Source organism: Nerophis ophidion, linkage group LG16, assembly GCF_033978795.1.
Source record: "Nerophis ophidion isolate RoL-2023_Sa linkage group LG16, RoL_Noph_v1.0, whole genome shotgun sequence".
NCBI classification, from domain to species: Eukaryota; Metazoa; Chordata; class Actinopteri; order Syngnathiformes; family Syngnathidae; genus Nerophis; species Nerophis ophidion.
The window spans coordinates 41,346,440-41,371,755 of NC_084626.1; the positions used below are offsets into that span (position 1 = coordinate 41,346,440).

General features: G+C 42.4%; 1 protein-coding gene across 1 annotated transcript in view; it reads left to right on the forward strand.

The window, feature by feature from the left end:
* Positions 1–25,316, forward strand: part of dnah1 (dynein, axonemal, heavy chain 1) — a 172,912-nt gene that overhangs the window by 125,894 nt on the left and 21,702 nt on the right. The window contains exons 63-72 of the mRNA XM_061875243.1: positions 4,916–5,141; positions 8,743–8,938; positions 9,036–9,187; positions 12,206–12,402; positions 12,502–12,646; positions 13,873–14,031; positions 14,128–14,256; positions 14,337–14,507; positions 15,281–15,460; positions 23,590–23,766. Coding sequence (XP_061731227.1) covers positions 4,916–5,141; positions 8,743–8,938; positions 9,036–9,187; positions 12,206–12,402; positions 12,502–12,646; positions 13,873–14,031; positions 14,128–14,256; positions 14,337–14,507; positions 15,281–15,460; positions 23,590–23,766 — 1,732 coding nt within the window. The remainder of the gene's footprint in view (positions 1–4,915; positions 5,142–8,742; positions 8,939–9,035; positions 9,188–12,205; positions 12,403–12,501; positions 12,647–13,872; positions 14,032–14,127; positions 14,257–14,336; positions 14,508–15,280; positions 15,461–23,589; positions 23,767–25,316) is intronic.

Consider the following 25,316-nt stretch of genomic DNA (forward strand, 5'->3'; position numbering starts at 1 on the left):
TGCGGTAGAAATCAGATGGATGGATTAAAAATGCATAAGAATGTTTTATATTTTGAACATTATTTTTAACACTGTGATTACAAGTTGAATTATTCATTACTTATTGTGTTAAGCAACGTCATCTCAGATTTATCAGAGAGCAAGATGCAGTCATCAAAAGAGCCACATCTGGCTCTAGAGCCATAGGTTCCCTACCCCTGTTCTATAGCATCGAAACTGTAGCCACTATTGACATGCAGTGCTGTTTTCAAGTCTTAAACTATAGAAATTAGAGATGTCCGATAATATCGGACTGACGAGATCATCGGCCGATAAATGCTTTAAACTGTCATATCGGAAATTAGCGGTATCTGTTTCAAAAAGTCCAATTTCTGACTTTTTAAAACGCCGCTGTAGGGAGTGGTACACGGACGAAGTACAGAACGCCAATAAACCATACAGGTCACACTGAGGGTGGCCGTATAAACAACTTTAACACTTGTTACAAATATGCACCACACTGTGAACCCACACCAAACAAGAATGACAAACTATTTCGGGAGAACATCCGTACCGTAACACAATATAGACACAACAGAACAAATACCCACAACTCCTTGCAGCACTAACTCTTCCGGGACACTACAATATGCACCCCCCCACTACCACCTAGCCCCGCCCTCCACCCCCAACCCCACCGATCTCATTGTTATTTTATTTTAAGATTTATTAGCCTGTGGAAAAATGTAATGTTGATATTTACCTCAGAAGGCTGCAAACAGAAAAGAGGCATTAAATGTTTTATTTACATTTTATTTATTTTACCATTGATGTTTTTTTGAAAGTTGATTTTGCACTATTAAGTTATATAAGTATCGCTTGTTCCATATTCAGTGGTAAAGCAAATCAGTGTAGCAAATTGAGCAATAATTAACGTTTTATTCATGCACTTTCTCTTGCTACTTCAAGGCTTGAATGTCTGATTCATTCATCCATCCATCCATCCATTTTCTACCGCTTATTCCCTTTCGGGGTCGCGGGGGGAACTAGCGCCTATCTCAGCTACAATCGGGCAGAAGGCGGGGTACACCCTGGACAAGTCGCCACCTCATCGCAGGGCAAACACAGATAGACAGACAACATTCACACTCACATTCACACACTACGGCCAATTTAGTGTTGCCAATCAACCTATCCCCAGGTGCATGTCTTTGGAGGTGGGAGGAAGCCGGAGTACCCGGAGGGAACCCACGCATTCACGGGGAGAACATGCAAACTCCACACAGAAAGATCCCGAGCCTGGGATTGAACCCAAGACTGCAGGACCTTTGTATTGTGAGGCAGACACACTAACCCCTCTGCCACCGTGAAGCCCCTGATTCATTCATTCATTCATTATTGTTATTTTTATTTTTTTCATTTGAAAATAAAATAACAATGATTCATTCATTATTGTTATTTTATTTTCAAATGTATTATTAGCCTGTGGAAAAAGTTTATTTTGATATTTACCTCAGAAGGCTGCAAATAGAAAAGAGGCACTCAATTTGTATTCAAACTTTATTTGATATGCCATGGATATTTTATAATTATTATTATTTGAAACTCGATTTTGCATGTCGTTATAAAGTTATATAAGCCTTGCTTGTTCAATATTCAATGCAAAACTTGGTTGGGTCCCTATTAAAAGGTTCATTTGTTCAACCCTTCTCTAGAAATTAGAGATGTCCGATAATATTATCGGCCGATAAATGCTTTAAACTGTGATATCGGAAATTAGCGGTATCGGTTTCAAAAAGTCAAATTTACGACTTTTTAAAACGCCGCTGTACGGGGTGGTACACGGACGAAGTACAGAACGCCAATAAACCATACAGGTCACACTGAGGGTGGCCGTATAAACAACTTTAACACTTGTTACTAATATGCACCACACTGTGAAGCCTCACCAAACAACAATGACAAACACATTTCGGGAGAACATCCGCACCGTAACACAACATAAGGGATTTCTGCAGGCTGCTGTAACACCTGCAGAATGTGGCTTGGCATGGTCTTGCTGAAATAAGCAGCGGCGTCCATGAAAAAGACATTACTTGGATGACCCCCATATCATCACAGATGCTGGCTTTTGAACTTCGCGCCTATAATAGTCCGGATGGTTCTTTTCCTCTTTGGTCCGGAGGATACGACGTCCACAGTTTACAAAAACTATTTGAAATGTGGACTCTTCAGAACACTTTTCCACTTTTCATCAGTCCATCTTAAACGAGCTCGGACCCAGCAAAGCCGACGGAGTTTCTGGGTGTTGTTGATAAATGGCTTTCGCTTTGTATAGTAGAGTTTTACCTTGCACCTACAGACATAGCACCACACTCTAGTTACTGACAGGGGTTCCTGAGTCAATGTGGTGATATCTTTTACACACTGATGTCGCTTTTTGATGCACTACCCCCTGAGGGATCGAGGGTTCGTAATATCATCGCTTACGTGCAGTGATTTCTCCAGATTCCCTGAAACTTTTGATGATATTACGGACCGTAGATGGTGATTTACCTAAATTCCTTGCAATAGCTGGTTGAGAAATGTTGTTCTTAAACTGTTCGACAATTTGCTCATGCATTTGTTTGCAAAGTGGTGACCCTCGCCCCGTCCTTGTTTGTGAATGACTGAGCATTTCATGGATTCTGCTTTTATACCCAATCATGGCACCCACCTGTTCCCAATTAGCCTGTTCACCTGTGGGATGTTCCAAATAAGTGTTTGATGAGCATTCCTCAACTTTCTCTGTCTTTTTTGCCACGTGTGCCAGCTTTTTTGAAGCGTGTTGCAGGCATCAAATTCCAAATGAGCTAACATTTGCAAAAAATAACTTAGTTTACTAGTTCGAACGTTAAATATCTTGTCTTTGCAGTCTATTCAATTGAAAATAAGTTGAAAAGGATTTGAAAATCATTGTATTTGGTTTTTATTTACCATTTACACAATGTGCCAACTTCACCGGTTTTGGGTTTTGTATATGTTTATGTATCTTGATACATGATACAAGAGCCACCCATGGATGGGGAAATAAGAATCCCTTCCCTACTGTACTTTAGATTGTTTTTGTACTGTTATACTTTTGATACTTTCACTCTACTACCTGTTTTGTCCTTGGCTAGTAGCCAAGGGCCCAATTAAGCAGGGAGTGTTGCATCCTGTGTGCCAAACAAATTCCTGATGTGAGAAGCCCAATAAAAATAACTACAAACCTCGTTTCCATATGAGTTGGGAAATTGTGTTAGATGTATATATAAACGGAATACAATGATTTGCAAATCCTTTTCAACCCATATTCAGTTGAATGCACCACAAACATATTTGATGTTCAAACTCATAAACTTTTTAGCAAATAATTAACTTAGAATTTCATGGCTGCAACAAGTGCCAAAGTAATTGGGAAAGGGCATGTTCACCACTGTGTTACATCACCTTTTCTTTTAACAACTCTCAAAAAACGTTTGGGAACTGAGGAAACTAATTGTTGAAGCTTTGAAAGTGGAATTCTTTACCATTCTTGTTTTATGTAGAGCTTCAGTCGTTCAACAGTCCGGGTTCTCCGCTGTCGTATTTTACGCTTCGTAATGCGCCACACATTTTCAATGGGAGACATGTCTGGACTGCAGGCGGGCCAGGAAAGTACCCACACTCTTTTACTATGAAGCCACGCTGTTGTAACACGTGGCTTGGCATTGTTTTGCTGAAATAAGCAGGGGCGTCCATGATAACGTTGCTTGGACGACAACATATGTTGCTCCAAAACCTGTATGGACCATTCAGCATTAATGGTGCTTTCACAAATGTGTAAGTTACCCATGCCTTGGGCACTAATACACCCCCATACCATCACAGATGCTGACTTTTGAACTTTGCGCCTATAACAATCCGGATGGTTATTTTCCTCTTTGTTCCGGAGGACACCACGTCCACAGTTTCCACATATAATTTGAAATGTGGACTCGTCAGACCACAGGACACTTCTCCACTTTGCATCAGTCCATCTTAGATGAGCTCGGGGCTCAGCCAAGCCGGCGGCGATCCTGGGTGTTGTTGATAAATGGCTTTCGCTTTGCATAGTAGAGTTTTAACTTGCACTTACAGATGTAGCGACCAACTTTAGTTACTGACAGTGGTTTTTATGAGGTGTTCCTGTAACATGTGGTGATATCCTTTACACACTGATGTCGGTATTTGATGCCTGAGGGATCAAAGGTGTCCGTAATATCATCGCTTTCGTGCAGTGATTTCTTCAGATTCTCTGAATCTTTTGATGATTTTACGGACCGTAGATGGTAAAATCTCTAAATTCCTTGCAATAGCTCGTTAAGAAATGTTCTAAAACTATTCGACAATTTGCTTACAAATTGGTGACCCCTCGCCCCATCCTTGATTGTGAATTACTTCGCATTTCATGGAAACTGCTTTTATACCCAATCATGGCACCCACCTGTTCCCAATTAGCCTGCACACCTGTGGGATGTTCCAAATAAGCGTTTGATGAGCATTCCTCAAGTTTATCAGTATTTTTTGCCACCTTTCCCAACTTCTTTGTCACGTGATGCTGCCATCAAATTCTAAAGTTAATGATTATTTGGGAAAATAAAAGGTTATCAGTTTGAACATCAAATATGTTGTCTTTGTAGCATATTCAACTGAATATGGGTTGAAAATGATTTGCAAATCATTGTATTCCGTTTATATTTACATCTAACACAATTTCCCAGCTCATATGGAAACAGGGTTTGTATTATTCTTGCTGCTACTGTCCACTTTGCAGCCATAAAAACATAATTTCCTTCATTAACATTGTAATTCTTATCCAAGGAATTCAATATATATGAAAGACATTTTTTATTTTCCTGCTATTTATTTTATTGTATATCTTGTTCATTTCTAGCGGTTTGGAAGACCAGCTTCTAGCCCAGGTGGTGGCAGCAGAGAGACCAGAGCTAGAAACCGCAAAGAACCAGCTGATCGTCAGCAATGCCAAAATGAAGCAGGAACTGAAAGATATTGAAGATGAGATCTTGTTCCGTCTCAGCTCCTCAGAGGGGAACCCGGTAGACAATGAAGAGCTCATCCAGGTGTTGGAAGCATCTAAGGTCAAAGCCGGCGAGATCCAGGTCAGGAACTGAAGATCACACAAAACTGCAGTGCAAAATTGTTATTTTGGACAAGTTAGGGGTTGTTAAAAATATAAATACTTTGATAACAAGTCAATACCAAAACACAAAAAATACATCAATACCTGCTTTTCCCCAGTATTGTCAGTACCGAATACTGTACAACACTTTTTGCTCAGTAAGCCCTTTCAGTTCTTGGCGCATGAGAACTGGGTCAACACTAAAGAAAAACGCCTTCTGTCTTTTACAAAAGGAGCCAGTGTTTCCCATATATTTAATTATTCGTTAAAGCTTGTCACAAATGCAGGTTTGACACTTCCAGTTCGCTCCCGCTCATAAACAAATATGCATCTTTGATGCACTTGAGCAACTTTGTCGCTATATTTAGCGAGTAGAACTACACATTAAAAGGGAAAGAAGGATGTACAAACCCCGTTTCCATATGAGTTGGGAAATTGTGTTAGATGTAAATATAAACAGAATACAATGATTTGCAAATCCTTTTCAACCCATATTCAGTTGAATATGCTACAAAGACAACATATTTGATGTTTATTTTTTTCTTGCAAATAATAATTAACTTAGAATTTCATGGCTGCAACACGTGCCAAAGTAGTTGGGAAAGGGCATGTTCACCACTGTGTTACATCACCTTTTCTTTTAACAACACTCAATAAAAGTTTGGGAACTGAGGAAACTATTTGTTGAAGCTTTGAAACTGGAATTCTTTCCCATTCTTGTTTTATGTAGAGCTTCAGTCGTTCAACAGTCCGGAGTCTCCGCTGTCGTATTTTACGCTTCATAATGCGCCACACATTTTTGGTGGGAGACAGGTCTGGACTGCAGGCGGGCCAGGAAAGTACACTCTTTTTTTACGAAGCCACGCTGTTGTAACACGTGCTGTATGTGGCTTGGCATTCATTGTCTTGCTGAAATAAGCAGGGGCGTCCATGAAAAAGACGGCGCTTAGATGGCAGCATATGTTGTTCCAAAACCTGTATGTACCTTTCAGCATTAATGGTGCCTTCACAGATGTGTAAGTTACCCATGCCTTGGGCACTCATGCACCCCCATACCATCACAGATGCTGGCTTTTAAACTTTGCGTCGATAACAGTCTGGATGGTTCGCTTCCCCTTTGGTCCGGATGACACGATGTGGAATATTTCCCCCAAAAATTTGAAATGTGGACTCGTCAGACCACAGAACACTTTTCCACTTTGCATCAGTCCATCTTCGATGATCTCGGGCCAAGAGGAGCCGGTGGTGTTTCTGGATGTTGTTGATAAATGGCTTTCGCTTTGCATAGTAGAGCTTTAACTTGCACTTACAGATGTAGCGACCAACTGTATTTAGTGACAGTGTTTTTTTGAAGTATTCCTGAGCACGTGTGGTGATATCCTTTAGAGATTGATGTCAGTTTTTGATACAGTGCCTGAGGGATCGAAGGTCACGGTCATTCAATGTTGGTTTCCAGCCATGCCGCTTACGTGGAGTGATTTCTCCAGATTCTCTGAACCTTTTGATGATATTATGGACTGTAGATGTTGAAATCCCTAAATTTCTTTCCATTGCACTTTGAGAAACGTTGTTCTTAAACTGTTTGACTATTTGCTCACGCAGTTGTGGACAAAGGGGTGTACCTCGCCCCATCCTTTCTTGTGAAAGACTAAGCATTTTTTGGGTAGCTGCTTTTATACCCAATCATGGCACCCACTTGTTCCAAATTAGCCTGCACACCTGTGGGATGTTCCAAATAAGTGTTTGATGAGCATTCCACAACTTTATCAGTATATATTGCCACCTTTCCCAACTTCTTTGTCACGTGTCGCTGGCATCAAATTCTAAAGTTAATGATTATTTGCACAAAAAAAATTTTTCTATCAGTTTGAACATCAAATATGTTGTCTTTGTAGCATATTCAACCGAATATGGGTTGAAAAGGATTTGCAAATCATTGTATTCCGTTTATATTTACATCGAACAAAATTTCCCAACTCATACATACATATATATATGTATGTATGTATGTATGTAATCCGTCTCATTGCAGATCAGACAAACTGCATTTTTCTTACACGGAACAAAAAAAAAGTCATATCTCCACTGATGTTTGAAAACTCTACACGCTGAGTCTACTTTATGTTTCCCTAACGATTTTGCCATTTTTTTCCTTCGTACACTAATTAACTGAAAGTGCGTGATGACGTCACGTTAATGAGAACATGCATTTTTAGACAATATGATTTGCCTGAGCGGCTTGGATCGGTTCGCAGCCGAGTGTGAAGCGACCGGAATGAGAATCAGCACCTCCAAGTCCGAGTCCATGGTTCTCGCCCGGAAAAGGGTGGAATGCCATCTCCAGGTCTGGGAGGAGACCCTGCCCCAAGTGAAGGAGTTCAAGTACCTAGGAGTCTTGTTCACGAGTGGGGGAAGAGTGGATCGTGAGATCGACAGGCAGATCGGTGCGGCGTCTTCAGTAATGCGGACGTTGTACCGATCCGTTGTGGTGAAGAAGGAGCTGAGCCGGAAGGCAAAGCTCTCAATTTACCGGTCGATCTACGTTCCCATCCTCATCTATGGTCATGAGCTTTGGGTCATGACCGAAAGGATAAGATCACGGGTACAAGCGGCCGAAATGAGTTTGGGTCTCTCCCTTAGAGATAGGGTGAGAAGCTCTGCCATCCGGGAGGAACTCAAAGTAAAGCCGCTGCTCCTCCACATGGAGAGGAGCCAGATGAGGTGGTTCGGGCATCTGGTCAGGATGCCACCTGAACGCCTCCCTAGGGAGGTGTTTAGGGCACGTCCAACCGGTAGGAGGCCCAGGACACGTTGGGAAGACTATATCTCCCGGCTGGCCTGGGAACGCCTTGGGATCCCCCGGGAAGAGCTAGACGAAGTGGCTGGGGAAAGGGAAGTCTGGGTTTCCCTGCTTAGGCTGCTGCCCCCGCCACCCGACCTCGGATAAGCGGAAGAAGATGGAGATGGAGGCTCGGAGACCCCGAGAGTTGCAAGCGGTAGAACATGGATTGATGGATGGGCTAGAATGGACAGATTAAAAAAAATTAAATAAAAAAACTTTTATGGATGCTGGCGGGACGTACTTTAGGGACCCTTGTTCTACGCCAATGTTGTTTTTTTTAAATAATACAATAGTTTACCATTCATATGCATGTTATTTAGCACTGTACTGTTTGTTTTCATATATTGAAGGCTATAGGTTGGTAGAGTGGCCGTGCCAGCAACTTGAGGGTAGCAGGTTCGATTCCCGCTTCCGCCATCCTAGTCACTGCCGTTGTGTCCTTGGGCAAGACACCTTACCCACCTGCTCCCGGTGCCACCCACACTGGTTTAAATGTAACTTAGATATTGGGTTTCACTATGTAAAGCGCTTTGAGTCACTAGAGAAAAAGCGCTATATAAATATAATTCACTTCACTGCTGTTCTTTTTGAAATGTGGAGTTACGTCTTGCATTTTTAACGATGTGCAATAAGATGTTGAAGCACAGTGATCTTAAATACTGGACCGTTTGAAACAGTTTTTAGCAAAATAGTTCAAGTTAATGAGTTTTTAACACAGCCAAGCTTTCTTTTCTGTCAGGCCAAAGTGATCGTGGCGGAGGAAACCGAAAAGGACATTGACGCCACCCGTCTGGAGTATGTTCCTGTGGCTGTGCGCACACAGATCCTCTTCTTCTGCGTCTCAGACTTGTCCAAAGTGGACCCCATGTACCAGTACTCCCTGGAGTGGTTCCTTGGCATCTTCATGGTTGGCATCACCAATGCTGAGAGAGCAGGTATGGAGATATACCGCTGTAAACATGTGTGTTTTTCATAAATAATGAAAATAAATAGAATAGAAACAGCCTCCTCTGATCATCTTTTTGCTTGCAGACACGGTGGAGAAGAGAATTGTGAACATCAATGAATATTTCACCTTCAGCCTTTACTGCAATGTGTGTCGCAGCATGTTCGAGAAGCACAAACTCATGTTTGCGTTCCTCCTCTGTGCTCGTATCCTACAGAACGACGGGGAAATCGACATGGTGAGTAAATGAGGCATTGCTCGTATTTTTCTTTTATACAGTTCAAATGTTAAATTTCCTGTATTTTACGGACCATAGGGTGCACCGGATTATAAGGCGCACTGCCAATGAAAGGTCTATTTTTCATCTTTTTTCATATGTAAGGCGCACCAGATTATATGGTGCGTTAAAGGAGTCACATACATATATATATATATATATATATATAAAAAATTCTAAATATAAAACACTTTCTTATAGTCTACACAACATGTAATGGTGGTTCTTTGGCATACTTGCCACGCCCCCTCCAGCTCCGCGCTGACCTGAGTGAGGACAGCCTTTTTCCACGTCCGCTTTCCCGCAATATAAACAGCGTGCCTGCCCAATGACGTTATAACTGTAGAATGATCGAGGGCGAGTTCTTGGTTTCTTATCTGGGTTTATTGTTAGGCAGTTTCATTACCGTCCTCCCAACGCGGTAACAACACACAACAACAGCAGTCACGTATTCGTCTACCGTAAAACAGTTCGTCTGCCGTAAACAGCAATGTCTTAAACCGGACAATACTGCCATCTACTGTACATGCACATGTGACAATAACATATACGGCTTTTAGAGAGTGCAGTGCACAACTGCGCACACAACAAGGAGATCTTCCTCAGGAAGCAAAGATTGACCGGTTTTAGGCCATGCTAGGGAGAGATGGAAGATTCCAGACTGTAGTGCATTTGACGAAAGCACTTTTGTGCATGCCACACAGCAATGCATCATCAGAGAAGGGTGTTCAGCATGGTTAGAAAAATAGTGACATAGCGTCCTCCCAGCGCGGTAACAACACACAACAACAGCAGTCACGTTTTCGTCTACCGTAAAGCAGTTTGTCTGCCGTAAACAGCAATGTTGCGCCACTCTTAAACAGGACAATATGGCAATCTACTGTACATGCACATGTGACAATAACATATACGGCTTTTAGAGAGTGCAGTGCACAACTGCGCACACAACAAGGAGATCTTCTTCAGGAAGCAAAGATTGACCGGTTTTGGGCCATGCTAGGGAGAGATGGAAGATTCCAGACTCTAGTGCATTTGACGAAAGCACTTTTGTGCGTGCCACACAGCAATGCATCATCAGAGAAGGGTGTTCAGCATGGTTAGAAAAATAGTGACATAGCGTGCCCCCAGCGCGGTAACAACACACAACAACAGCAGTCACGTTTTCGTCTACCGTAAAGCAGTTTGTCTGCCGTAAACAGCAATGTTGTGCCACTCTTAAACAATACAATACTACCATCTACTGTACATGCACATGTGACAATAACATATACGGCTTTTAGAGAGTGCAGTGCACAACTGCGCACACAACAAGGAGGTCTTCCTCAGGAAGCAAAGATTGACCGCTTTTGGGCCATGCTAGGGAGAGATGGAAGATTCCAGACTCTAGTGCATTTGATGAAAGCACTTTTGTGCGTGCCACACAACAATGCATCATCAGAGAAGGGTGTTCAGCATGGTTAGAAAAATAGTGACATAGCGTCCTCCCAGCGCGGTAACAACACACAACAACAGCAGTCACGTATTCGTCTACCGTAAACAGCAATGTTGTGACACTCTTAAACAGGACAATACTGCCATCTACTGTACATGCACATGTGACAATAACATATACGGCTTTTAGAGAGTGCAGTGCACAACTTCGCACACAACAAGGAGATCTTCCTCAGGAAGCAAAGATTGACCGGTTTTGGGCCATGCTAGGGAGAGATGGAAGATTCCAGACTCTAGTGCATTTGATGAAAGCACTTTTGTGCATGCCACACAGCAATGCATCATCAGAGAAGAGTGTTCAGCATGGTTAGAAAAATAGTGACATAGCGTCCTCCCAGCGCGGTAACAACACACAACAACAACAGTCACGTTTTCGTCTACCATAAAGCAGTTCGTCTGCTGTAAACAGCAATGTTGTGCCAGTCTTAAACAGGACAATACCGCCATCTACTGTACATGCACATGTGACAATAACATATACGGCTTTTAGAGAGTGCAGTGCACAACTGCGCACACAACAAGGAAATCTTCCTCAGGAAGCAAAGATTGACCGGTTTTGGGCCATGCTAGGGAGAGATGGAAGATTCCAGACTCTAGTGCATTTGATGAAAGCACTTTTGTGCATGCCAGACAGCAATGCATCATCAGAGAAGGGTGTTCAGCATGGTTAGAAAAATAGTGACATAGCGTCCTCCCAGCGCGGTAACAACACACAACAACAGCAGTCACGTTTTCGTCTACCATAAAGCAATTCGTCTGCTGTAAACAGCAATGTTGTGCCAGTCTTAAACAGGACAATACCGCCATCTACTGTACATGCACATGTGACAATAACATATACGGCTTTTAGAGAGTGCAGTGCACAACTGCGCACACAACAAGGAAATCTTCCTCAGGAAGCAAAGATTAACCGGTTTTGGGCCATGCTAGGGAGAGATGGAAGATTCCAGACTCTAGTGCATTTGATGAAAGCACTTTTGTGCATGCCAGACAGCAATGCATCATCAGAGAAGGGTGTTCAGCATGGTTAGAAAAATAGTGACATAGCGTCCTCCCAGTGCGGTAACAACACACAACAACAGCAGTCATTTTTTCGTCTACCTTATAGCAATTCGTCTGCCGTAAACAGCAATGTTGTGCCATTCTTAAACAGTACAATACAGCCATCTACTGTACATGCATTTGGTTAGAAAAATAGTGACAGAGAATAGAACAAGGATGGACAATTCAACCCTTAACTCAACAATGAGTAGATGAGTGCCAACGTTTTCAACTGGATACTTCGCGCAAAATTTAAAATTGCAATTTAGTCAACTAAAAAGGCCGTATTGGCATGTGTTGCAATGTTAATATTTCATCATTGATATATAAACTATCAGACTGTGTGGTCGGTAGTAGTGGCTTTCAGTAGTAGTTTAAATGCACCTTTTAGTCCAAATGGTAATCCAAATGAATGACATCATTTTTTTTTTTTTTTGTTTTTGTGAGGCTGAGTGGCGTTATCTGTTATCTGGCGGCATGGCCAGCCAGGAGCTTCCCAACCCAGCCATAAGCTGGCTGTCTGACCGCGCCTGGAAGGACATCCTGGGCCTGAGCGGACTGGAGACATTCCGTGACATGGCATCCACCTTCGACCAACATCTGGAAGGCTTCAAGGACATTTTCGACAGCAACCTTCCTCACAGGCAAACATGCACAGAACTCACACACAACTTCTTTCTCTCCTGTTGAACTGAAAGAGGGAGTCATTGTGTACCAAACTGGGCCTTTTTGTCTGCGTTTAGGGAGCCTCTCCCCGGTGAATGGGATATTAATCTTGACAGCTTTCAGAAGTTGTTAGTTCTGCGCTGCCTGAGGGCCGACTGCCTTGTTCAAGGCGTACAGGACTTTGTCTCTGCCAAGCTTGGACAGCGTTTCATAGAACCTCAGGTACTGTAGCTCACAAGTCGTTCCACGGTTCACTTATTTATAAAGTACTTTGATGGAATAGATGCAAATTATATGATAACATGCATCAATAGTGTTTTATGTAATGCTGTTAAACGCTACATTTTTAAATCATTTTAACTGCACTTCAAACCTTTTAACTGAACTAGAGCGGTATAGCTCGGTTGGTAGAGTGGCTGTGCCAGCAACTTGAGGGTTCATTGTAGATAAGGCGGCAATAATTTGTTAAATGCTTTATATACGATTATTAATGTGTTATAAGTAATAATTCAAATCAACTTTGAAAAAGACCCCATTATTTTGACCTGAATACAATTGTATTTTCAGAAATGGGGGGGGGGCACAACTGGCTCGTGTACAAGGGGCATGGTTTGAAGGGATTAGATCGGCGATCAGCAAGCCACGGCTCTTTAGCACCGCCCTAGTGGCTCCTTGGAGCTTTTTCAAAAAAGGAAAAATATATTTGTTGTTTTAATAATGTTTCTGTAGAGCAGTGGTCCCCAACCAACTACCGGGCCGCGGCCTGATTGGTACCGGGCCGCAGAAGAATTTTTTTATTAATTTTTATTTTAGAAAAAAAGAAAATAAAATTATTAAATCAACATAAAAAAGACAATATACACTTACAATTAGTGCACCAACTACAAAAACCTCACTTGTTCATGACAAAAACGTCCCTTTTTCATGACAAAAGAAAAAAAAAAAAAAAAAAATTTATTAAATCAACATAAAAAACACAATATACACTTACAATTAGTGCACCGACCACAAAAACCTCACTTTTTCATGACAAAAACGTCCCTTTTCATGACAAAGAAAGAAAAAAAATAGTTTTTTATTAAATCAGCATAAAAAACACAATATACACTTACAATTAGTGCACCAACCACAAAAACCTCACTTTTTCATGACAAAAACGTCCCTTTTTCATGACAAAGAAAAAAAATAAAAATAAAAAATGGTTTTTTATTAAATCAGCATAAAAAACACAATATACACTTACAATTAGTGCACCAACCACAAAAACCTCACTTTTTCATGACAAAAACGTCCCTTTTTCATGACAAAGAAAAAAAAAAAAAAAAAGACTCCACCACCCAAAAAATCCCATCCATGGTTGACTTATTTACTTTGGCAATCCTAGTTAAAAACAGGTAGCGTGTGTGTATCTATAGCTCTTATTCTCATTCTTGATATCTTTCAACTAGACGTCGGACCTGTCTGTGGTCTTCAAGGAGTCGTCCCCTTCCTCTCCCCTCATCTTTGTTCTGTCACCTGGCACCGACCCAGCCTCTGACCTCTACAAGTTTGCAGATGCCATGCACTTTTCCAAGAAAATGAGTGCCATCTCACTTGGCCAAGGCCAGGTTTGAGACGCTCCTTCTTAGATATACTCAAAATATTCTGACTTCAACCTGACTTCTGGTTTGGTGTTCCTAACTCTTGCTCTCTGTGGGATTCAGGGCCCTTTGGCTGAAGCCTTGATGCGCACTGCCATGGAAAGAGGTCAGTGGGTCTTCTTTCAGAACTGTCACCTTGCGCCCAGTTGGATGCCGGCACTGGAGAGCCTTATCGAGAACATTGACCTGAAGGTACCCGGCAGTTGAGACCGAGCAATATTTTTGTTTTGACTTCCCCGTCAGAGTGACTTCCTCCACTGCCTTTGTCACAGGTGCACAAAGATTTCCGTTTGTGGCTCACAAGTCTCCCCAGCAACAGGTTTCCAGTGTCCATCCTTCAAAATGGGACAAAGATGACCATTGAGTTGCCCAAAGGCATCAAGGCCAACCTACAGAAAACCTACCTGAAGCTCACAAATGATTTTATCACTTCCTCGAACAAGGTGATACTCCTATACTCTTTTGAGGGGTAAAGAACTCAACTGTGTAAAGCGACCGGGATTAGAATCAGCGCCTCCAAGTCCGAGTCCATGGTTCTCACCCGGAAAAGGGTGAGAACCATGGTTGGGGAGGAGACACTGCCCCAAGTGGAGGAGTTCAAGTACCTCGGAGTCTTGTTCACGAGTGAGGGAAGAGTGGATCGTGAGATCGACAGGCGGATCGGTGCGGCGTCTTCAGTAATGTGGATGCTGTATCGATCCGTTGTGGTGAAGAAGGAGCTGAGCCGGAAGGCAAAGCTCTCAATTTGCCGGTCAATCTACGTTCCCTACCTCACCTATGGTTATGGCCGAAAGGACAAGATCACTGGTACAAGCGGCCGAAATGAGTTTCTTCCGCCGGGTGGCGGGTCTCTCCCTCAGAGATAGGCTGAGAAGCTCTGTCATCCCGGAGGAACTCAAAGTAAAGCCGCTGCTTCTTCACATCAAGAGGAGCCAGATGAGGTGGTTCGGGTATCTGGTCAGGATACCACCTGAATGCCTCCCTAGGGAGGTGATTAGGGCACATCCTAGGTCTCCCGGCTGGCCTGGGAACGCCTCGGGATCCCCCGGGAGGGGCTAGATGAAGTGGCTGGGAAAGAGGGAAGTCTGGGCTTTCCCTGCTTAGGCTGCTGCCCCCGCGACCGGACCTCGGATAAGCAGAAGAAGATGGATGGATGGATGGAAAACTAAACTTCTTGTTTTCTTGAATTAATTTGAATGGATTTTGTTCTCTCCAGGTAGCACACTTGAAGTCCTTGCTCTTGTCTCTGTGTTTGTTCCACGGGATTGCTCTTGAGCGAAGAAAGTTTGGACCTTTGGGCTTCAATATTCCCTACGAGTTCACCGATGGCGATCTAAGCATCTGCATCAGCCAGCTCAAAATGTTTCTGGATGAGTACCAGAACACTCCATATAAGGTGACTTCATCCCGCCTGGTAACGCTAAACAGGCAGCCTGTTCAGTTTTATGAATGCAACTTCCTGTCTGCAGATTTTTCATATAGAAACCCCGTTTCCATATGAGTTGGGAAATTGTGTTAGATGTAAATATAAACAGAATACAATGATTTGCAAATCCTTTTCAACCCATATTCAGTTGAATATGCTACAAAGACAACATATTTGATGTTCAAACTCATAAACATTTTTTCTTTTGCGAATAATCATCAACTTTAGAATTTGATGCCAGCAACACGTGACAAAGAAGTTGGGAAAGGTGGCGATAAATACTGATAAAGTTGAGGAATGCTCATCAAACACTTATTTGGAACATCCCACAGGAGTGCAGGCTAATTGGGAACAGGTGGGTGCCATGATTGGCTATAAAAACAGCTTCCCAGAAAAATGCTCAGTCTTTCACAAGAAAGGATGGGGCGAGGTACACCCCTTTGTCCACAACTGCGTGAGCAAATAGTCAAACAGTTTAAGAACAACGTTTCTCAAAGTGCAATTGCAAGAAATTTAGGGATTTCAACATCTACGGTCCATAATATCATCAAAAGGTTCAGAGAATCTGGAGAAATCACTCCACGTAAGCGGCATGGCCAGAAACCAACATTGAATGACCGTGACCTTCCATCCCTCAGACAGTACTGTATCAAAAACCGACATCAATCTCTTAAGGATATCACCACATGTGCTCAGGAATACTTAAAACAACTAAATACAGTTCGTCGCTACATCTGTATGTGCAAGTTAGAGCTCTACTATGCAAAGCGAAAGCCATTTATCAACAACATCCAGAAACGCCGCCGGCTTCTCTGAGCCCGAGCTCATCAAAGATGGATTGAAGCAAAGTGGAAAAGTGTTCTGTAGTCTGACAAGTCCACATTTCAAATTGTTTTTTGAAATATTCGACATTGTGTCATCCGGACCAAAGGGGAAGCGAACCTTCCAGACTGTTATCGACGCAAAGTTGAAAAGCCAGCATCTGTGATGGTATGGGGGTGCATTAGTGCCCAAGGCATGGGTAACTTACACATCTGTGAAGGCACCATTAATACTGAAAGGTACATACAGGTTTTGGAACAACATATGCTGCCATCTAAGCACCATCTTTTTTGTGGACGCCCCTGCTTATTTCAGTAAGACAATGCCAAGCCACATTCAGCCCGTGTTAGAACAGTGTGGCTTCGTAAAAAAAGAGTGCGGGTACTAGACTGGGCTGCCTTTAGTCCAGACCTGTCTCCCATCGAAGATGTGTGGTGCATTATGAAGCGTAAAATACGACAGCGGAGACACCGGACTGTTGAACGACTGAAGCTCTACATAAAACAAGAATGGGAAAGAACTCCACTTTCAAAGCTTCAACAATTAGTTTCCTCAATTCCCAAACGTTTATTGAGTGTTGTTAAAAGAAAAGGTGATGTAACACAGTGGTGAACATGCCCTTTCCCAACTACTTTGGCACGTGTTGCAGCCATGAAATTCCAAGTGAACATCAAATATGTTGTCTTTGTAGTGCATTCAACTGAATATGGGTTGAAAAAGATTTGCAAATCATTGTATTCCGTTTGTATTTACATCCAACACAATTTGCCAACTCATATGGAAACGGGGTTTGTATGTGTATGTTACTACATTACATATACTGTATACTGACAGCACGTTTACAAAACCTTGATGGGTGTGTTTGGATGTTTTTTTTAAACACCTTATAGGCAGAATAGAGTGACTCTTGTAGGCTCCATTGTGAGCAGACATTTGCTCTCATTATTTTTACTAGTTTAAATGCATAAAAAAGAAACGTGTGCTTGTCTTACATACGGATTTTGAATGATAGGCAAAGTTTCAAAATAACTGCAGATACCCATTAAAATCCCAATCTTTTGCCAATAATAGCTGATTGAAATGATTTTACTGTATTTCTATGTCCAAAAACATTACTTATTCAATATAACATCAGACCAAGTAACCAAGACACACACATCAGATCAGATTGAAATTTGTCTCGCTCAGGCAGCCTCTTCTTGCATTTTTTTTTCTGCTCAATCTGATAAAACGTCACTATTTTTAAAGTAGCAGTAAAACGGGAAAAAAAAGTTGCCTCTATGTTGAAGCCATTATTATAAATATATATATATATATATATGATTTATGACACCAAAAGACTGTCAAGGTTTGCGTGTAAACAGATATGATCAAAAGTGTAATAATAGACTTTCGAGCCATTTTGAGAAGATAATGAGCAAGCGTGACGCAGCGGAACGAACCACAGATCCCTTCCCATCAACAAGAGTTCTAATCAAGCAGACTTTGTCAGAGCCGACAACGATTACTGTCTTTCCTTGAATTGCCGCCGGGTATATAGTACGCGCCTGCCTAGAATTACCGCCGGCTCAAACTCGTTTTGCAAAATATTACTTTCTATTAGCGCATGTCTAGAATATCCTCCGGGTCAAACTCGTCACGTCACGAGAGACACTTCACCTGTCATCATTTTCAAAATGGAGGAGGCTGATTTCTATCATTTGAAATCGCATAAAGGGAAGAAGATTAAGAGCTATTCCGTAGGATTTAAGGTCCGAGCTATTGAATATGCTAAAAAGAACAGTAAGCAGCTATGTTTTATCAATATACCGTAGCTGCGTGTGTCAAATATGAGTCATTAAATGACTCCCGCCTCCTGGTGGTAGAGGGTGCTAGTGATCCTTCTTGCGACAACTCGGCTGCAGAAGAAGTGACAACAAGCAGCGATCGTTTATTTTTTCCTCTCGCTTGCACTTTTAACATGGAGGATTACATATCTAAAATAAAAGTTTTCTAAACTGGACTTTCAATCGAAGAAGGAGGTAATAAAAGAAGATCTCCATCGAGACAGAGAGACTTTTAAAACTGAAGAAAGATAAGGAAGACTTCTATAAACAAGTTATCAATGCTTTTGATCAGAAGGAGCTGCGCATGGACTTCATTTATAAGTAAAGGTAAGACCATAATAACGTTTTTTTTTTTATTAAATGTGCTTTTCATGATGGTATCCTTACATCACACTCAATTTTATAAGCGCAGGCCTAAATTTACCGCATGCCTTTGGTAAGCGCCGGAGTGAGAAGAAGTTTTAAATTAATTAGCGCCCCGGCGGCAGTTCAAGGAAATACGGTACTTGGGGGACAATTATGATCTTATTTTATAACCCCGAACACAAGAACGATGAGCAATAACTTTTAGAAGCTGAGTGCCAAAAGGATGCAACTTTACTGAAACACTATAGCACTATAGTACCATGAATTGATTAACGTGGACCCCGACTTAAACAAGTTGAAAAACTTATTAGGGTGTTACCATTTAGTGGTGAATTGTACGGAATATGTACTGTACTGTGCAATCTACTAATAAAAGTTTCAATCAATCAATCAAAAGCAGTCTTGCTAGGTCAGGGGTCGGGAACCTTTTTGGCTGAGAGCCAAAAAGCCAAATATTTTAAAAATATATTTCCGTAGGAGCCATATAATATATTTTTTTAACACTGAACACAACTAAACACGTGCATTTTTTAAGCAAGACCAACATTTCTAGAGTATAATAGGTCTCTTATTCTTTGTAATAACATTATTCTGAAGCTAACTGTGGAGGGGGCGTGGCCTGCGGGCCTGCAGCGACAGTTCCGTAGATGGCCCACCTGGGCCTTGTTATCTAATCACCTGTCGCTCTGTTATAAGCAGCAGCCAGGAGGAGAGACTGGGTTGGGGCTGGAAATACTATTTCTGGAAACGTATTGAAAAATAAAACAATATTGTAACCCTGAAACAGGCTCTCATGTCGGTGCTTGGGGGTCTGAAGAACCCCCAGGAGGGAAAGCCCCACACTAACCAATAATAAATAAATAACTTCTTACCATTAATGCGACATCTTGAACAAGTGCGGTAGAAAACGGATGGTTGGATTAAAATGCATGAGAATGTTTTATAATTTGAACGTTATTTTTGAAACTGTGATTACCGGCGGAATTATTCATTACTTATCGTGTTAAGCAATGTCAGTGAAGATTTATCTGAGAGATTTATCTAGAGCCATAGGTTCCCTACCCCTGGTTTAAGCATTAGACACCTTTTTACCTGCACTCTGCCTCCCGCTGTTTCCCACATCTACAAAGCAATTAGCTACCAACTGCCACCTACTGATATGGAAGAGTATTACACGGTTACTCGGCATAGCTGGGTTGGTAAAGTGGCCGTGCTAGCAAGCTGAGGGTTCCAGGTTCGATTCCCGCTTCCGCCATCCTAGTCACTGCCGTTGTGTCCTTGGGCAAGACCCTTTAAACACCTGCCCCCAGTGCCACCCACACTGGTTTAAATGTAACTTAGATATTGGGTGTCACTTTGTAAAGTGCTTTGAGTCACTAGAGAAAAGCGCTATATAAATATAATTATCTGAGAGCCATATGTAGTCATCAAAAGAGCCACATCTGGCTCTAGAGACATAGGTTCCCTACCCCTGGTGTAGGCACTGCCTTTAGCGTCCTCTACAACCTTGGAAAACAGCGTGCCAGCCCAACCACATCAAATGCCATACAGGTCACACTGAAGGTGGCCATATAAACAACTTTAACACTGTTACAAATATGCGCCACACTGTGTACCCACACCAAACAAGAATGACAAACACATTTTGGGAGAACATCCGCACCGTAACACAACATAAACACAACAGAACAAATAGCCAGAATCCCATGCAGCCCTAACTCTTCCGGGCTACAATATGCCCCCCCCCCCCCTCCCCTAATGGAGCCTGGAAGAGTTAGGGCTGCATTGGATTCTGGGTATTTGTTCTGTTGCGTTTATGTTGTGTTACGGTGCGGATGTTCTCCCAAAATGTGTTTGTCATTCTTGTTTGGTGTGGCGCATATTCGTAAAAGTTGTTTATACGGCCACCCTCAGTGTGACCTGTATGGCTGTTGATCAAGTATGTCTTGCCGTCACTTCCGTGGGTTTATAGTGATGGGATCGGCAGTTCTTTTGACTGTACTGAATCACTAAAATCCGTCCCTTTGAGTACCTTGAGGGTAGAGAAGCGCTATACAAGTACAACCCATTCAGTCATACTTCCGGTACAGGCAAGGCTTTTTTATTAGCGACCAAAAGTTGTGAATTTTATCGTCGATGTTCTTTACTAAATCCGTTTAGCGGAAAATATGGCAATATGGCGAAATGATCAAGTATGACACATAGAATGGACCTGCTATCCCCGTTTAAATAAGACAATCTCATTTCAGTAGGCCTTTAATGGAGTATTGTTACCAGTTTTTGGATGTTTTATAGTGTTTTTTGGGCACGGCACATTTTTTTTTTTTATGTGGGCTCTGAACCGAGGATGTCGCTGTGGCTTGTGCAGCCCTTTGAGACACTTGTGATTTAGGGCTATATAAATAAACATTGATGGATTGATTTTTTTGCGCTGAAAATATCCGGAGGCACACCACCAGTTGAAACGAGTTGTAGAAATGATTGGAAACTCAAGAGAGCCATGACATTATGTTCTTTACAAGTGTATGTCAACTTTTGACCGCGACTGCATATTCATTTATTACTCGCTGTTCCAAGCAACCTTGGAAGGACAGCCATAACTGCGATGTGGCCCTCAGTGGAAATGAGTTTGACACCCCTGCTTTAATAGATACAATGAAACACAGTCAAGCATATGAAGTGAACTTGTTTTTCCATTCTAATACGACTTTAAAGGCCTACTGAAAGGAGATTTTCTTATTTAAACGGGGATAGCAGGTCCATTCTATGTGTCATACTTGATCATTTCGCGATATTGCCATATTTTTGCTGAAAGGATTTAGTAGAGAACATCGACGATAAAGTTTGCAACTTTTGGTTGCTAATAAAAAAAGCCTTGCCTGTACCGGAAGTAGCAGACGATGTGCGCGTGACGTCACGGGTTGCGGAGCTCCTCACATCTGAACATTGTTTACAATCATGGCCACCAGCAGCGAGAGCGATTCGGACCGAGGAAGCGACGATTTCCTTATTAATTTGAGCGAGGATGAAAGATTCGTGGATGAGGAAAGTGAGAGTGAAGGACTAGAAAAAAAAAAAAAGACTATACAGTGGGAGCGATTCAGATGTTATTAGACAAATTTTCTAGGATAATTCTGAAAAATCCCTTATCTGCTTATTGAGTTACTAGTGTTTTTGTGAGATTATATGGTCGTACCTGTACAACCTGAAGGTCGGCCCCGCACCTTTCTTCAGCACCGGTCGACGGGTGGTGGCGATGCCCGTCCCTGCCCTTCGCAAGGGACCCTCTTTGAAACACGATCTTTCGACATGATCGCTGCATAATACACTGTACTTTGTGTGTGTGGTCCAATCCAATAGCAAGAGTGTGCGGCAAGAAAGTGGCGTAAACCTGGCACTTTTGTCAACGGAATTTGGCACAGCAGGGGGGGGAAAAAGCCGAAAGGGTGTGGCCACAAGTGTGGTGACCGCCAGTGTCTCTGAGGGAAGCCACGTTTCTCGACGAGGCGAAGGCGGCCGTTGGGGCCGGCTTTTTTCCCCCTCCTCCACGTTGGAAGTATCCGACAGTCGGGGGCGGCTGGTGGGAGGAGGCAAGAGAGTCCGCTCATGTCACTGGCTCCCTCTGCGTTACCGAATTAATGTTAAACTCCTCCTATTTGTTTTTAAATGTCTAAACAACCTCGCGCCAACATAACTTTCCGACTTCCTTCAGCCTTACTGCCCCACCCGATCCCTAAGATCAGTCGATCAGCTGTTACTGACGGTCCCTGACACAGGGCTGAACCTTAAAGGCGACAGAGCATTCGCCGCTGCTGCTCCCAAGCTCTGGAACAACCTACCTCTGAGTGTTAGACAAGCCTCCTCTCTTTCTGTTTTTAAATCTCTCTTAAAAACATACTTTTATTCCATGGATTTTAACACTGAATAATATCCATCCTGCAATGGCGCCCCATTATACACCTGCTCTGAACCTGTTTTTATGTTTTATTTATTTTATTTTATTTTATTTTATTTTTTATTTAGTTTTATCATGTTCTGTTTGTGTTGTGTTGTGTTTGCTCGGTTCTCGTTTTTAACCTGCCCATTGTACAGCACTTTGGCTACCCCTGTGGTAATTTTCAAATGTTCTATATAAATAAAGTTGATTTGATTTATGGTAAGAGCTGACTTATTACCACCATTTTCTCACCGAAACCTGCCATTTGACATGTGGTAGGTTGGTATAGCTCGGTTGGTAGAGCGGCTGTGCCAGCAACTTGAGGGTTGCAGGTTCGATTCCCGCTTCCGCCAACCTAGTCACTGCCGTTGTGTCCTTGGGCAAGACACTTTACCCACCTGCTCCCAGTGCCACCCACACTGGTTTAAATGTAACTTAGATATTCAATCAATCAATCAATCAATGTTTATTTATATAGCCCCAAATCACAAATGTCTCAAAGGACTGCACAAATCATTACGACTACAACATCCTCGGAAGAACCCACAAAAGGGCAAGGGTTCACTATGTAAAGCGCTTTGAGTCACTAGAGAAAATACGCTATATAAATATCATTCACTTCACTTCACAATGTTCGCTTGACCGCTCTGTTCCATAGTAAAGCTTCACCCTCATCTTTCTGGAATGTAAACAATGAAACACCGGCTGTGTTTGTGTTGCTAAAGGCAGCCGAAATACACCGCTTCCCACTTACAGCTTTCTTCTTTGACGTCTCCATTATTCATTGTACAAATTGCAAAAGATTCAGCAACACAGATGTCCAGAATACTGTTGAATTATGCGATTAAAGCAGACGACTTATAGCTGGGATCGGGGCTGGAACAACATGTCCGCTACAATCCGTGACTCAGCGACATTTTAGCAGGATAATTCCGCGCGAAATTTAAAATTGCAATTTATTAAACTAAAAAGGCCGTATTGGCATGTGTTGCAATGTTAATATTTCATCATTGATATATAAACTATCAGACTGCGTGGTGGGTAGTAGTGGGTTTCAGTCGGCCTTTAAGGTTCTCCTAACGTTACATAGTTACATTAACACACAGTCTGTGACTAACGTCTGTTTGGTTGCCTGGACACCTGGACAGGTGCTGAAATACACTGCGGGGGAGATCAATTATGGCGGCCGCGTGACAGATGAGTGGGACCGCCGTTGTCTTCTCAGCGTGCTGGAAGATTTCTACTGTCCTGCTGTGCTCAGTGAGGAACATATTTACTCTGCATCAGGAGTTTACCGGCAGATTGAAACCAATGTGGATATCAAGGTGAGATAAACAATTGAAATACGAACCCCGTTTCCATATGAGTTGGGAAATTGTGTTAGATGTAAATATAAACAGAATACAATGATTTGCAGATCATTTTCAACCCATATTCAGTTGAATATGCTACAAAGACAACATATTTGATGTTCAAACTCATAAAAAAAATGTTTTGGGTGCAAATAATCATTAACTTTAGAATTTGATGCCAGCAACACGTGACAAAGAAGCTGGGAAAGGTGGCAATAAATACTGATAAAGTTGAGGAATGCTCATCAAACACTTATCTGGAACATCCCACAGGTGTGCAGGCTAATTGGGAACAGGTGGGTGCCATGAAAACAACTTCCCAAAAAATGCTCAGTCTTTTAACAAGAAAGGATGGGGCGAGGTACACCCCTTTGTCCACAACTGCGTGAGCAAATAGTCACAGTTTAAGAACAACGTTTCTCAAAGTGCAATTGCAAGAAATTTAGGGATTTCAACATCTACGGTCCATAATATCATCAAAAGGTTCAGAGAATCTGGAGAAATCACTCCACGTAAGCGGCATGGCCGGAAACCAACATTGAATGACCGTGACCTTCGATCCCTCAGACGGCACAGTATCAAAAACCGACATCAATCTCTAAAGGATATCACCACATGGGCTCAGGAACACTTCAGAAAACCACTGTCACTAAATACAGTTGGTCGCTACATCTGTAAGTGCAAGTTACAGCTCTACTATGCAAAGCCAAAGCCATTTATCAACAACATCCAGAAACTTCGCCAGCTTCTCTGGGCCCGAGATCATCTAAGATAGACTGATGCAAAGTGGAAAAGTGTTCTGTGGTCTGACGAGTGCACATTTCAAATTGTTTTTGGAACTATTCGACATTGGGACAGCGTAAAATACGACAGCGGAGACCCCGGACTGTTGAATGACTGAAGCTCTACATAAAACAAAAATGTGAAAGAATTCCACTATCAAAGCTTCAACAATTAGTTTCCTCAGTTCCCAAACATTTATTGAAGGGACGGCGTGGCGCAGTGGGAGAAGGGCCGTGCGCAACCCGAGGGTCCCTGGTTCAAATCCCACCTAGTACCAACTTCGTCACGTCCGTTGTGTCCTGAGCAAGACACTACACCCTTGCTCCTGATGGATGCTGGTTGGCGCCTTGCATGGCAGCTCCCTCCATCAGTGTGTGAATGTGTGTGTGAATGGGTAAATGTGGAAGTAGTGTCAAAGCGCTTTGAGTACCTTGAAGGTAGAAAAGCGCTATACAAGTACAACCCATTTATCATTTAGTTAAAAGAAAAGGTGATGTAACACAGTGGTGAACATGCCCTTTCCCAACTACTTTGGCACGTGTTGCAGCCATGAAATTCTAAGTTAATTATTTGCAATAAAAAAATGAAGTTTATGGGGCGGTTTAGCTCGGTTGGTAGAGTGGCCGTGCCAGCAACTTGAGGGTTGCAGGTTCGATTCCCGCTTCCGCCATCCTAGTCACCGCCGTTGTGTCCTTGGGCAAGACACTTTACCCACCTGCTCCCAGTGCCACCCACACTGG